Source organism: Tiliqua scincoides, chromosome 1 (genome assembly GCF_035046505.1).
Source record: "Tiliqua scincoides isolate rTilSci1 chromosome 1, rTilSci1.hap2, whole genome shotgun sequence".
In the NCBI taxonomy this organism is placed as follows: domain Eukaryota; kingdom Metazoa; phylum Chordata; class Lepidosauria; order Squamata; family Scincidae; genus Tiliqua; species Tiliqua scincoides.
This window is the reverse complement of record NC_089821.1, coordinates 83965621-83980759: the sequence shown is the minus strand read 5'-3', so window position 1 is coordinate 83980759 and position 15139 is coordinate 83965621. Positions and strand designations below refer to the sequence as shown.

Here is a 15139-nt window from a genome sequence, read left to right as displayed (position 1 = left end):
AAAAAATGTGGTGCATTACTTTCTGGGCGACCCTCGTAAAATAAGGGACAGCTGTTCTACCCACCTATCATAGGATAGGTATATGGATAGGATACCCACCTATCATACTCTTTGGATAACTCCAATCTATATTTTTTAGTTTTAAATGAAACATGTATGTTTCATTTAAAACTAAAAAATATAGATTGGAGTTATCCAAAGAGTTAACATGAGGACAAATCTAAAGTCTTGCATGCACCTTGTGCAATTTTTAACCCTTTCTTTCTTTCTTTCTTTCTTTCTTTCTTTCTTTCTTTCTTTCTTTCTTTCTTTCTTTCTTTCTTTCTTTCTTTCTTTCTTTCTTTCTTTCTTTCTTTCATACATACATACATACATACATACATACATACATACATACATACATACAACAGGCTGTCCTGTCATATCACAAACTGATATTTACACTTCCACAATGTTCTTATTTGGTTGAGTTTGTTTAGTTTCTTTCAGCCCAATCCTATCGCATGCTAGAGCACAGGATGCAGGGTCATTGGTGCAACTTGGCAGAAAAAGGCAGGTCTGTATTAGAATGCCTTGCAGGGCTGGCATTAGAATACCTTGTGGGGCAAATACAAGGAATACAATTTATGGAAGTGGACTGCCAAGGGGTACACAAGTGAAAAAATGTTGGAAACCACTGCCCTATGGGACTCCTCAGATCTGTGCCAGCTTTTTTGCTGGCACAGATTTGAGGAGCCTGACAGGGTTTTGGATATGTTGGATACTCCACAGATTGGTAGAGAGCTTGATGCAATGGCATACATCATTATTTGTTTGCATACCAGAAGGAAAGTATTGGGCCACTTGTTTTTTTTTTAATAACTACCTTTATCAAGTATTTATAAATGCGGAGATATTGTGCACTATATGTAACAAGATTACTTACACTATTTTCTCTTCTCAGGTAACTTTCAAAGCATCAAGATATTCAGTGTCTCCAGATTTAAAATATGTTCTCCTTGCATATGACATCAAACAGGTAAGCTAGTGGTTGGAAAGGGTACTAGTGGAATGAAGTCTATGAAGTCTAAGCAGCTATATATTGAACATTACATGAAAACATTAATTATGGGAGATAGCTCTTATTCAAATCAAGCTACCTTTCTCTTACTGTAAGAATAGTTACATTCTGGATTGAGGTTGATCTGAAGATGATTCAGTTTCTCAGATTAATCAAGGTTGTCCAGGGGATGTTGTTCAAATTAATGAGGTTTACATGCTCTTTTTTCAAACTGGATAGCAGGGGAAAGCCTTTCTAGAAGGCTTCTCCATCCTGGATAAGAGCAAGTTCCAAAGCAATTGGATAACTAATCCTGAAGCATTGTTCAGAGCTAAGAAAACTGATCTTTACCCTTTGCATCAGTAGTAACCAATCACTGTTCATCTGTATTTGTGTAATGAAACAATGTCACCCTAGTAGATAATATTTATACAAGGTTTAACAAGAATGGTATTAAAGGAATGTTGCCTTTGATCCCCAAAGGCAGTGTGAGGTTCATTACCTGGCGAACCACGGTCCACTAATTAAACACATCAAGGAAAGGTTTAGCAGAAATCAGTTTGTTAATTGCTAGTACCAAAGCAAGGTAGCAAGGAGGTGTTAGCCTCAGATCATGTGCAGAATGTCACTAGACGCTGCTAGCTTTTTATAGTCATTTCAAACATAGGCAAGCATATGAGCAAGGGTCCAGTAAAATTCCACTCTTCTCTGCCCAATCCCTCCACCCTCCAGCCATCACTCCATGCTTTGCCCCATAGAGTTTTAGCTGCAGTGCATTTGCAAGATAACAAAGCTTACTACACCAATTGAGGTAAACTGAACCTGCTCTGAGGTGTTGTTTTGCAAAGCTGGCTCCTGAGACTGTGTTATCTCTATAACAAAGGCACTGGGTGAGGAGTAGCTCATAGCTTTTTGCTAACAAGCATTTTAAGACCAGAGACAGAGGGCCCAATCCTATCTAATTTTCCAGCACCGGTGCAGCCACAATGTAGCCACAAGGTAAGGGAACAAATGTTCCCGTACCTTAAGGAGGTCTCTGTGACCGCTGCCCCACTACAAGATGCAGTGCATGTCCCATTGACACAGTTGCACCAGCACTGGAAAATTGGATAGGATTGGGCCCAGAGTCAGTGAGCTGATGTTATGATGGTGTTACCTTGTTTTTAGTTGTAAGGGGAGCCCTTCTGCTCAGACATCAGGAACAACCAGGGGACGGCTGGAGAATAAAGGGAGAGAGGGAGGTGCATTAAAATGTATGTGTATAAAATTAAATAAGGGGTCTAAGGCTGCAGTCCTGTGCACACATTCCTGGGAGTAAGCCCTGCTGAGCACAATTGGATTTGCTTTTGAGTATACATGCATTGGATTGTGCTGTAAATTGATCATAGAAGAGTGTAGGAAGCTGGTGAGAACAGAAATAATGTTCTATGAACCAATGTGCAGAATCAGGAATAGTCCTATCTGATCTGCTGCCCAACCTCCCCCCAGTTTTACCACTCCTCCAGAATTCTGCTGATCATTCCCCTACCTCTTCTACCACCACATCCTACAACCAGAAGCAGAACTAGAAGGGGTGGGTGGGTGAGGTAAGTATAGCATTCCCTGCAATGTATCACGTAAGTGGCACCTCTCCATCAATGTCAGAGTCATTGTCATGCCGTAGTGATGGCAACATACCATTGCTGCCCCCAATGGCTCCGATGCTGAGGGGGAAGGGACTGTTAACCGAAGTGTTGCGGAGCATGTTGTACTTGCCATGCTGCCCTCTCTCTAGCTCCGCTTCTGCCTACAACAGCAGTGTGCACCTTTCTGCTTGCAGCATTTTCTGTGTTGGCCACTTTATAAGAAGCAGTGGCAGAGCTTGTGGGTTCTCCAAATGCATTAGAAGTGAGGCAGCTGGGTGAAGTGGCCAGACAGCTGGCATGGGGGAGGTTTCAGGCAGGTGTGGGGCTTGGGGTATCTCCTACCAGCTTGCTACATCCCCCAGCTTGCCACCTTAAGTGGCACCTTTCATCATGGTTGGGTCACTTAAATCAATTAAGGGCACAATCCTAACCCCTTATGTCAGTGCTTTCCAGCACTGGCATAGCGGTGCCAATGGGACGTGTGCTGCATCCTGCAGTTGGGTGTTACCCACAGAGGCCTCTTCAAAGTAAGAGAATGTTTGTTCCCTTCCCTCAGAGCTGCATTGCCCTTATGTCAGTGCTAGAAAGCACTGACATAAGCGGTTAGGATTGCACCCTAAATAGATTAAATCAAGAAGCTACCAGGAGTGGAAATAGAAGAGGAGGCAGAGTCTGGAAGAACAGACACTGAGACACCATGGACAAGTGTTTTAAATAAGAAAGTGATGTACTGTATCTTAAAGTGAGTAACACCACAATCCTATACACGTCTATTCAGAAGTAATTCCCATTGTGTTCAGGGGGCTTATTTTCAGGAAAGTGTGTATGCGAATGCAGCTTGAGTCAGTTTAAAATGACAGGCCTTTGGAAGAGATCCAATTGATAAAGAAATGAATGTGTTAAAGCCTAAGTTATAAACATGCAAATAAGGAAATAAAGTTTCATTGATTTCTTTTCTTATGAAATATATATACCCCTAACGTTAAATATATATAGGGCAAGTCTTTCTATAAAGAAACAGAATGGAGCCAATTGTGCATACTATGTAGCATGAGATATGGCTCATATCATATGTCCCTGGTTGTTGCTATGTTGCTCCAATAAAAAAGAAATAAATAAATGGAGAACTAAAAGAATTTTTTACTGTACTACTCCATTATGCTATGGTTCTCAGTGGGCCTACTTGGATCTGTGCGGCCCTTCTGCCGGCATAAGTCTGAGTGGGCCCAAGGGGGCATGTTGAGGCCAGGAAGGGAGCATAGGAAATCAATAATGCTGTTGGCACCAATATCAACCACTTTCCGTCCCCCAGAATGTACCCAGGCAGCTCCGACCCCCACCCTGAACTTCCATCTCCCTTTCCACAGTTCATCCCCACCATCAACTTGGTGGCAGTGGCTGGGGCTACACATGTGCTCACCAGTCATTTGTGCTAGTGGCCTGTTCCATGTGCCATCACTGCAGCTGCCACTCCAGAGGTCCACGCCTTCCATTGATGGAACACAAGTTCTGTCAGTGGAAGTCCTGGATAGGACTGGGCCACTCAGTGACCAAGAAAAGAGAACTGCAAGAGGAATTTTTCTTGTTGGTTTCTCGTTCTTTCATTTGTTAAATTTCCTTCTGTCATTTCCCCAATAAACTCAGCGTGGTCTACAACTTCCAGAATTCCCAGATAGTTTCTTATTCAGGATTGTCAAAAGTATTTATGATCCTATAGAACGTCTGACAGACAGAACCTAGTTAGAGTTAGAGTTCTCAGTAACAGACTGTTTAGAAGCAGTGTGTGTTCTTCAGAGGCTAACTATTATTAAAGAGGAGATGGTAGTACTTTAGTAGATGTCAACTTCTTACAAAGTAATAGCTCTTCCTTGGTCGCTTGCTTGCTTTCTTATTTTCACAGTTTGGAAATGTGGAAGTTTATTTTATTTTTTCCCCTGGTTGAATGCATATAATTTTAGAGCAGAAAATTTTGGCATTAAAACAAAATTAAAACATTTTGGCATTTAGAGCAGAAAATTTTGCACAAAGAAGTTAGCGGCCTTTAAAGAGACTGAAGAAAAAATAAGATCACACATTTCATTCAACATTTGCCATGTAATTAGACCCATGGTTATTTGAATGTTTGGATTAAAAATAAATGCGGAGTTAAATTAAATAGCTGGATATTTATTTTTCTGTTGTCAGCAGTTTCTTTAATCTATTTTATGCTTGGAATAGCAAACTTTAATTAAATTTGCAGTTGTTTCAGCACAATTAAGAATATCCTTTATGCATAATGGGATGTAAATTTGCATGAAAATAAGCTGTTGTTGAATACAAAAGTAATAATTGAATGAATTGTTTAAATCATGCTGAATTGTATAAGGAAAACTGTTAGATGTGAGCTTCAACAGCTGTTGTGATATTTCTCCATAAACTTGGAATACTAGAAGAAACTCTCAAGGAAAAAAGTTAATATTTTGAATCTGTTACTGAGTTTTTCAGCACAGTATTTTTATTATTTTGTCTAAGAATTCCTGAGAATTGTTCACACAGTCACATTCAACTTAGGGCGGTACTCTAGTAAGATGGGCTGTGAGGTACAGAAAATTTACTAGAAAAAAAATTTATTGATGTAATCCTTCATATGGGTCCTTGACATGCTGCATTAGTCCTCATAAATGATTTTGATCATGGCTGTAAAATTTATCACATGTTACGTATTGTTGAATTTAATTGTTCTGATGTTCAAGTGAGTGTAGACATGATGGCAATAATCGCATTGTCATTTTCCTTTGAATGAATGAGTCTGAAGCCATCTGCTCCAGACAGTAGCAGTCATGTACAGTGTCAGTTGGATAGGACAGAGAGAGGTAATTGAACCCTCATTCTTCAGATTCTGTGTGATCAGGCTTCAGAAGTGCTTATATCTGTGATTCAATACACCAGTAGTTCCCAAACTGTGAACTGTGGCTCATCGGGGAGCTGCAGAATCCTTGCAGAAAATCTGCCATCCTACACAATGTATAGGATTGTAGCCCTAATGGGGAGTCACAGTCAATGGCCCAGTAGGTCAAGGGTGCTGCTGCTTGAAAAGGTTTAGGAACCACTGCAGTACGCAATAGCTAATGAGACCATTGAAACAGGCTGGAAAAGGACAGTTCTTGGTTATTTATCTTTCTTTCCTCCTACTACTCTGATAGCACAATCCTATGCATGCCTATACCGAAGGAATTCTCCTTTTGTTGCGTGGGTCTTACTCCAGGAAAGAATCCATAGGGTTGCAGCCCTGTTGTGGATTGGGCTGTTGGGCTTTACTGTGGAAACATTTACAATGCACAGTGCTCTGTCAGTGGCCATTTTACAAGCGCTGCAGGAGGTGGTAGTGCTCCAACTCTGCTGACAGACCCTGCTGCACCTGCCAGAGAAGGCAGCAGTGGGGGTGGGCATGAGTGAGAATAGGGTGGGGAAGAGGCAAATCTGGGTAGGAAGGAGAAGAAATGGAGTAGGGAGGCTGCGGGGGGGAGATGGAACCTATCCCCTCTTTTGCAAGTCTCCTCAGACTTGCTCCAGTTACAGAGCTGGCACAGGTCTAAGGTGAACTAAGGTGAAATTTTTAGCTATCCAAAACCTATTTGTTATTCATCAAAGATAAATTCTATAAAATGCCTCTTTTAAACAGCCTATTGGCAGAACAAGAATTTACTTTCAATCATATTGACAGGCATTCTAAGCTACAAAACACTCTCTAAAATATATTTGAGTCACGTTCCACACCCAATAATAAATCTGCAATTACATTACTCAAACTTGATAATATTACAGGTCCACTTCTCTGAAGTAGGAAAGAACTTACTTAAATGTCAGAATAATTTGTTTATAGAAACTATTTCTGTGAATACTAATTTGTCCATTCACATCAATTTATACTGTAAATAGCAATATGCCATCAGATTTTACAGATTAAAAGGTCTTGTCAAATTGGTCTGGTACAGGAACACAATCTTTGTCTAATCTCTCCCATGCCACCTCAAGACAAGACAATCTGCCTGAGGCATTTCTGTGCAGCCTCTGTGGAGCAGGAGGCACACTGTTCTCCTTCCTGCTGAAGTAGTGGCACCCAGACAGGACACTGAGAGCTCAATCCTGAGCTCCACAGGCCGGCTTACCGCCGGCACGAACTGTCACCGGGCAAGTGCCCTGCCTCTGCCACTCAGTGGTTGCACGGACTGCCGAACAGTGGAGAGGAAAGCGGGGGCGTGGGCGGAGGTGTGGAGGAGGCATTCTGGTGAGGGAGGAGGCAGGCAGAGGACGGGGAGAAGGCATGACCGGGAGGTGGGGAGAGGGCAGGGGAAGGGAGCAGAGAGGGAGGGAGGCGGAACCGGTGGAGGTTTGCTTCACTGGATCCTGGGCCTCCGCATCAGTCTCGGCACCTGACACGGAGGCTTTTTCCTTCCTTCTTTAGCCCCATTGCGGGGCTACTCCCTTTACCTGGGGGAAGGGATGAAAGTCCCTTCTCCCGAGGTGTTGCCCGTGGCTGCCTTGGGCATGCAGGATTGGCAGCAGCCGTTTTCAGTGCCGCCGCAGCCACGCGCCTGAGCAGCTCAGGATTGGGCTCTGAGTTACTCTCTCATTACCAAGGCCAGCTCAATTGAATGTAAAGGTTGATTGCGGAATTCATTACAGGGGAAATGTCACATTCCTTCTCCATATTGAGCACATGACAAGGTTCATCTTGCCTTCAAGATGACTTTGGCAGTTTTTTGATTTTCCACTGAAGGAGAATTGGAACTTATGATATATACAAGTGAGCGTCATTTAGCGGCGCTCTGGTCATCAACAGCCTGCATATGCGACGGCCACCACTGTTTCCTGTTTACTCCACTCAGCCTCCAAAGCCAAGGGGAGCTATGCTCCCCTCACCTCCAGAGGCTTTTCTGAGCCTTGGAGAGGCAGTGCGCATCAAAGTGCTGCCTCTCCAAAGCTCAGACTGGCTGTTTCGACTGAAAACACCAGACTTCCAGGAAGTGCCTGTAACGGGCATTCTGAGTCTTGGAGAGTTAGCGTGTGGATGTGCACTGTCTCTCTGATGCTCAGAAAAGCCTCCGGAGATGAGGGGAGCACGGCCGGTCCGCATCCCTGTCGCTAAGCAATACCCAGCTGTATTTGAAAGTAGCAATGATCTATGTAGTGACCATATTTACCAAGATATAAAAGTGGAAAGTATGCATTTAAATAAGGTGACTTCTCAAATCTGTTTATTTCATCAAAGAGTCTCCAGTGCTGTTTTGCAGATGTTTCTCTGGGCTAAAGCAAAAATCTGTGCACATTCTGTATTTATCTCCCTAAGAAAAAAGGATAACATTGAACAATGTCAAATTCATGCACAGCAATTCCATTTCCATGGATACCACTTTAGCAGAGATGTGCTGAAGCTATGGCCTTGTTTTGAAACCCATGCCAGTTTTCACGACCTGTTTCTTGCAGTTGTGCAAATGGTTCTGTCAATACATGTTTTTCAGTAATGACAGAATAACATCAGAAAAAGAACATTATTGACTGTCATTAGGGTTGTAAAGCAATACGAAAATATTTTACTGATTAGTTGCCTATCAATTAAATAAATATGCATGTAACCAAAACTTTGCTAACCATCCCACTGGGTTGTTGTGAGGACAAAAGGAGGGGAGGAACTATGTACATCATCCTGAGCTCCTTGAAGGAAGCGTGGTATAAAAATGTGAAAAATAAATAAGAGCCCAATTTGAACCTGTGCACAAACAGTTAGGAGATGACTGTGGCACAACTCAGAGTAAGCCACCCCAGGGGCTACTCAAATCTGCACCAGTGAAATCGCTGGTGAAATCCAAGCAGTTGTGTAAGGCCAATCAAGCCAGGGGTGGGGGTTAGGATCTAGCCTAAATTGCTGAGGCAGGTCCCACTGCCCTCCCAGGCCCAGTCTGGTCCCATCACTGGCCTGTCCTCACCCACCTTCCACACAAAATGCCTGTTACATCTTCCCACCAGCCTCTCCAACCCTGCATGCTAGCCTCCCTAAGCCAGCACAAATTCCTCAGATCTGTTGCTGGATCTGGTCCCAGGAGGCTTGTGTGTATCCTTGCGCTGACCTAACCTGCTTACAAGAAGACACAAACTTGCTTTCCAGCACCTTTGGTACCTTGCTGGATTGGCACAAGGAATTTGCACTTGTCTACCTGCCTCTCTGGATTGCGCCCTTAACCACTTGAAATGCTTAACCGCTTTTTTGAAATTAATAAACTGTATTAATAAACCAAAGTTACAATGTATTCCTGGCGGGGAGAGAGGACAATTGAATATTTTTATTTCCAATTAGGGCAACACACAATCTTACTCCAGAACTAAAATAGCCTTAAAATGAACATAAGAACAGCCCCACTGGACAAGTGTGACCTGTCAGAAATATCTTCAATTATTAAAATTTCTCTCCACCACTAATCAGATAATACCCTTATCTAGTTCTTGATTAAAAGTAGAAGGTGTGCATGTGTGTGTGTAATGGACTAGAATATGAATAGGGGTTACGTTGATGGGCATCTCATTGAAAACAAGGTAATATGAACAATATCATTGCTAGGGGGTGCGGGGGGTGCGGGCTGCACCGGGTGACGCGCCAGGGGGTGATGCGCCCTGGGGGGGTGACACGCTAAAATTGCGCCATTAGGAGCTACCGCGTCATGCCATACACTGTTGGATGCGGAATGTCCAGCGGAACACAATGCAAAAAACCCCGTTGCTAGGAGATAGCTCCTTTCCTTCAAAAGTTATGGCCAAAAAACCGGAAGAAAAAAATGCTCGGAGCCCTATGGAAAGTGAAAGTGAGCCATATCAAGTGTTTACTCATGAGTAGGCAAACATGCCTTAGTGCATCGGAAAGGGCAGGCTGAGAGGAATCGAACGACACCTGAATGGTCCCGATCCAGTAAATGCAGCCCCCAAAAAACACCCGAGAAGGAGGTTCCCCCTCCCAGCTGCGAGTATATTCAGCTCTATGGGAAGGGAGCCACGTGCCGCGTTTACTCACGAGTAGGCAACCTTGCCTTGCTCCGTAGAAAAGGGCAGGCTGAGAGGACTCCAACTCAGAATGGTCCTGATCCAATGAATGCAGCCCCCAAAAACACCCAAGGAGGAGGTCCCTCCCCCCAACTGCGAGTGTATGGAGCCCTATGGGAAGCGAAGCAGCCTCAAGGTCGCGTCTTCTCATGAGTAGGCAGACGTTCCTTGGGTGGTCGTCAGGCCAGGCAAAGGGAAAAGTGAGGACAACAGAATGGTCCCTATCTGATGGGACTGGAGTGCAACAAAAGCCCCAGAAGGCAGCCTCCCTCCCACTAGAAAGGACCAACAAAGAGGCTTGAACTGGTAAGGGGAATGTTTTCTGTTTTGCACTTGCAGTTTCCCTCACAGCTGAATCCTACCCACACTTTCCTGGGAGTAAGCCCAACTGACTATATTGGGACTTACTTCTGAGTAGATAGGCATAGGATTGGGCTCTCAGACTTGTAAAGCCAGGTGGGTCTTTGTACTGATGTGCTTGAAATAGAAGGACTTTAAACTGGCCACTGAGGAGGGCTGAAGATCTCACTGATTCTTGGGGGCGGGGGGGGGTGGTGGTTATTGCAGGCAGCCCACAGAGAAAACTCACTTGGTGGAACAGGACTGGCTCCCCCTTATTTAATTATCTCTTTCATTTTAATTTAACTATTTATAATTATTTATTTTAATTTGCTTGGTGATGTCACTTCTGGCCATGACATCACTTCCAATGGTTCCTAGACAGATTGTCATTTTAAAAAGTGGGTCCAAGTGTTTAAACGTAAGAGAACTGCTGCAATAAGGTGTTAGTAAGTTGACACGGGTGTGTGTGTGTGTGTGTGTGACCCTACAAGTTTTCAAAATCACTAAAATCAGAGTCTGGAGGAATAATACCATCATGTTATATATCAATCAATGTGTAATTTCATGCAGAATGCAATGAAACAAACCACATTGAAAGATCTGTGTTCTGTCAAAAGGTACAGCCAAAAACCAATGGGGGCGGGGCAATGGTACATTACCACACCCACGACCTGGGGTGTTGCCCCACCCACTGCATGGGGTGATGCACAGGCCTCCCGCACCGGATGACACGAATCCTAGTGATGCCACTGAATATGAATAGATACCACTTATGCCTATTTGCCTATTTGGATGTGCATTTGATTTGTGCTGATTTGTAGCTCCTGATCCAGAAAGTGATATACATGTGGCACTCACTTATATTTATAGATCTCATTGGTTGGAGTTGGGCATTAAAATTTGCAGTACCAACCAGCTTTCACATGTTCAAATCAGTGCGCACAGTACTGGATGGCAGTCTGTGCTATGACTGACACATTAATCTGAAATATAAGAACATAAGAACATAAGAACAGCCCCACTGGATCAGGCCATAGGCCCATCTAGTCCAGCTTCCTGTATCTCACAGCGGCCCACCAAATGCCCCAGGGAGCACACCAGATAACAAGAGACCTCATCCTGGTGCTCTCCCCTACATCTGGCATTCTGACTTAACCCATTCCTAAAATCAGGAGGTTGCGCATACACATCATGGCTTGTACCCATTAATGGATTTTTCCTCCAGAAACTCGTCCAATCCCTTTTTAAAGGCGTCTAGGCTAGACGCCAGCACCACATCCTGTGGCAAGGAGTTCCACAGACCGACCACGCGCTGAGTAAAGAAATATTTTCTTTTGTCTGTCCTAACCCGCCCAACACTCAATTTTAGTGGATGTCCCCTGGTTCTGGTATTATGTGAGAGTGTAAAGAGCATCTCCCTATCCACTCTGTCCATCCCCTGCATAATTTTGTATGTCTCAATCATGTCCCCCCTCAAGCGTCTCTTTTCTAGGCTGAAGAGGCCCAAACGCCGTAGCCTTTCCTCATAAGGAAGGTGCCCCAGCCCCGTAATCATCTTAGTCGCTCTCTTTTGCACCTTTTCCATTTCCACTATGTCTTTTTTGAGATGCGGTGACCAGAACTGGACACAATACTCCAGGTGTGGCCTTACCATCGATTTGTACAACGGCATTATAATACTAACCGTTTTGTTCTCAATACCCTTCCTAATGATCCCAAGCATAGAATTGGCCTTCTTCACTGCCACCGCACATTGGGTCGACACTTTCATCGACCTGTCCACCACCACCCCAAGATCTCTCTCCTGATCTGTCACAGACAGCTCAGAACCCATCAGCCTATATCTAAAGTTTTGATTTTTTGCCCCAATGTGCATGACTTTACACTTACTGACATTGAAGCGCATCTGCCATTTTGCTGCCCATTCTGCCAGTCTGGAGAGATCCTTCTGGAGCTCCTCACAATCACTTCTGGTCTTTACCACTCGGAAAAGTTTGGTGTCGTCTGCAAACTTAGCCACTTCACTGCTCAACCCTGTCTCCAGGTCATTTATGAAGAGGTTGAAAAGCACCGGTCCCAGGACAGATCCTTGGGGCACACCGCTTTTCACCTCTCTCCATTGTGAAAATTGCCCATTGACACCCACTCTCTGCTTCCTGGCCTCCAACCAGTTCTCAATCCACGAGAGGACCTGTCCTCTAATTCCCTGACTGTGGAGTTTTTTCAGTAGCCTTTGGTGAGGGACCGTGTCAAACGCCTTCTGAAAGTCCAGATATATAATGTCCACGGGTTCTCCCGCATCCACATGCCTGTTGACCTTTTCAAAGAATTCTATAAGGTTCGTGAGGCAAGACTTACCCTTACAGAAGCCATGCTGACTCTCCCTCAGCAAGGCCTGTTTGTCTATGTGTTTTGAGATCCTATCTTTGATGAGGCATTCCACCATCTTACCCGGTATGGATGTTAGGCTGACCGGCCTATAGTTTCCCGGGTCCCCCCTCTTTCCCTTTTTAAAGATAGGCGTGACATTTGCTATCCTCCAATCTTCTGGCACCGTGGCCGTTTTGAGGGACAAGTTGCATACCTTAGTCAAGAGATCTGCAACTTCATTCTTCAATTCCTTAATAACCCTTGGGTGGATGCCATCAGGGCCCGGTGACTTATTGATCTTTAATTTATCAATGAAGTCTGAAACATCTTCTCTTTTAACCTCTATCTGACTTAACTCCTCGGTTAGGAGGGGCCGTTCGGGTAGCGGTATCTGCCCGAGGTCTTCTGCCGTGAAGACAGATGCAAAGAACTCATTTAATTTCTCTGCCATCTCTAAGTCTCCTTTTATCTCCCCTTTCCCTCCCTCACCATCCAGAGGGCCAACCGCTTCTCTGGGGGGTTTCCTGCTTCTAACATATTTGAAGAAGCTTTTATTATTCCCCTTAATGTTGCTGGCCATGCGTTCCTCATAGTCTCGCTTGGCCTCCCCTATCACCTTCTTACATTTCTTTTGCCACAGTTTATGTTCCTTTTTATTCTCTTCATTAGGGCAAGACTTCCATTTACGGAAGGAAGCTTCCTTGCCCTTCACAGCCTCTCTAACTTGGCTGGTTAGCCATGCGGGCACTCTCCTGGATTTAGTGGAACCCTTCTTTCTTTGCGGTATACACCTCTGCTGGGCCTCTATTACTGTTGTTTTAAGCAGCCTCCATGCATTCTGGAGAGACTGGACTCTTTTTACCCTCCCTTTCAACCTCCTTCTAACCAGCCTCCTCATTTGAGGGAAGTCCGCGCGTCGGAAGTCAAGGGTTTTTGTTAGAGATTTGCCTGGTATTCTTCCCCCAACGTGCACATCAAAACGGATCGCAGCATGATCACTGTTCCCCAATGGCTCAGTAACGTTTACATCTCTAACCAGGTCCTGCGTACCGCACAAAATTAAATCCAGAGTCACCTGTCCTCTGGTGGGCTCCGTGACTAGCTGATCTAAGCCACAGTCATTCAGCACATCAAGAAATCCGGTTTCCTTATCGTGACCAGAACACAAATTGACCCAGTCAATATGAGGATAATTGAAGTCCCCCATGATTACAACCCTGTCCTTCCTTGTCACCTCCCTGATCTGTTTCCTCATTTCAAGGTCCCCATCAGATTTCTGGTCTGGAGGACGATAGAACGCCCCCAGTATTACATCGCTGCACAAGCCTGGTAATTTAACCCACAGAGATTCTACGGTGGAGTCGGACCCACCTTCAATCTCTACTTTGCTGGATTCTATCCCTTCCTTAACATATATAAAGACCTTAACATAAATATAAAGACCTTTCCACTACAACTGTACATGTATAAGTCTTTCTATATGCAATTGTGCAATTGTGAAGACAGCATCTGTCCTTGTATGGAGAGGGTTCTACTAGAAGACAGCTGTATGTGTTGGTTTGCTCTTCAGATCTCCAAACCTTCATAAATCCAAGTGAACTCTGCCTCTGTGTGCCTAGTACTGCTCTCTCCATTCATGTACATTTGAACATGTCTATATTTATAATTATTGTCACCTTCAAGGAAATGACATAAAGTAATTTGCTATTTTGAATGGATAGCTTCTGCAGTGCACTATACAAAGCAGTACACCCTGTAAACACTGAACATCTTACTGCATTATATGATTGTTATATATGTATATATGATATATGATTATATGATTGTTATATTAAATAACAAAATGGTGTATGTTGCACTTGAGATTCAGAAATCCAAAGCCAAATTCAAATTTAATGAATAATGCTAATGAATAAATCAATCAGATTTAATGTTTATTGTAGTGTCTCTACATTGTCCTATAAAGCCTAGAAAAAATGGACTGTTGGAAGGAAGTACATGATTTAATTAGAGTTATGCCTGCATTGGGAATCAGAAGCAACTCCTGGAATCCTCCTGATTTTCAAGAGCAGCATGTACAGGAAGAAGGGATCTGCTTTTAGCTCAGGGTGGCCCCACCAGGTCCACTTCCTGATGCTGCCCTTCCTTGCTGCTGCTGCCTCTGCTGGGTACCCCTCCCTAAAAAAAAAGCCTCTTATTACTTCACCATGCACCATCCTCTCACAGGACATAAAGGCAACACATCCTTTTAACCCTTACATGCTGCAGGAAGGTAGAGCACTTTACTAATCCCTTTCCTTGCTCTGTATTTAAAGTTTAAGGGAACACAGTCCTTTAAAGTTTGATCACCACACAAGGATGGAGGGAAGCTGGTTCCTACTCTCTTTTAGCAAGCAAAGTGCAGATCAAGACAGCTCATGTCCATGGGGACTGGAGCAAGGCTTTGGCAGACTCAGGATGAGGGACATCCCAAACCTGCCACTGATATGGCTGAGCCAGCCCTGCCACTTATGCATGCAGAATCTCTTCATGGAGTCCTTAACTAATTTTAATGATCACCATAAACGCATTCCTGTTATCTGCAATCAGAAATCCAGGTAACCCTAGAAAATACACACACACACCCCAGCACGTTACATGTTCAAAACATTTAAAAAAAAACATTTAAAAAAATCTAATTATTTAGAAAATG

At 43.9% G+C, this 15139-nt stretch overlaps 1 protein-coding gene across 5 annotated transcripts in view; it reads left to right on the top strand.

Moving 5' to 3' along the window:
- The window catches only part of DPP10 (dipeptidyl peptidase like 10), a 250981-nt gene that overhangs the window by 90247 nt on the left and 145595 nt on the right, over positions 1-15139 (top strand). For 4 of the 5 annotated variants that reach the window (XM_066632907.1, XM_066632922.1, XM_066632915.1 and 1 more), the window contains one exon: positions 944-1018. In XM_066632907.1, coding sequence (XP_066489004.1) covers positions 944-1018 — 75 coding nt within the window. Of the gene's footprint in view, positions 1-943; positions 1027-15139 lie in introns of all 5 variants that reach the window. The other variant, XM_066632898.1, reaches the window with a different exon arrangement.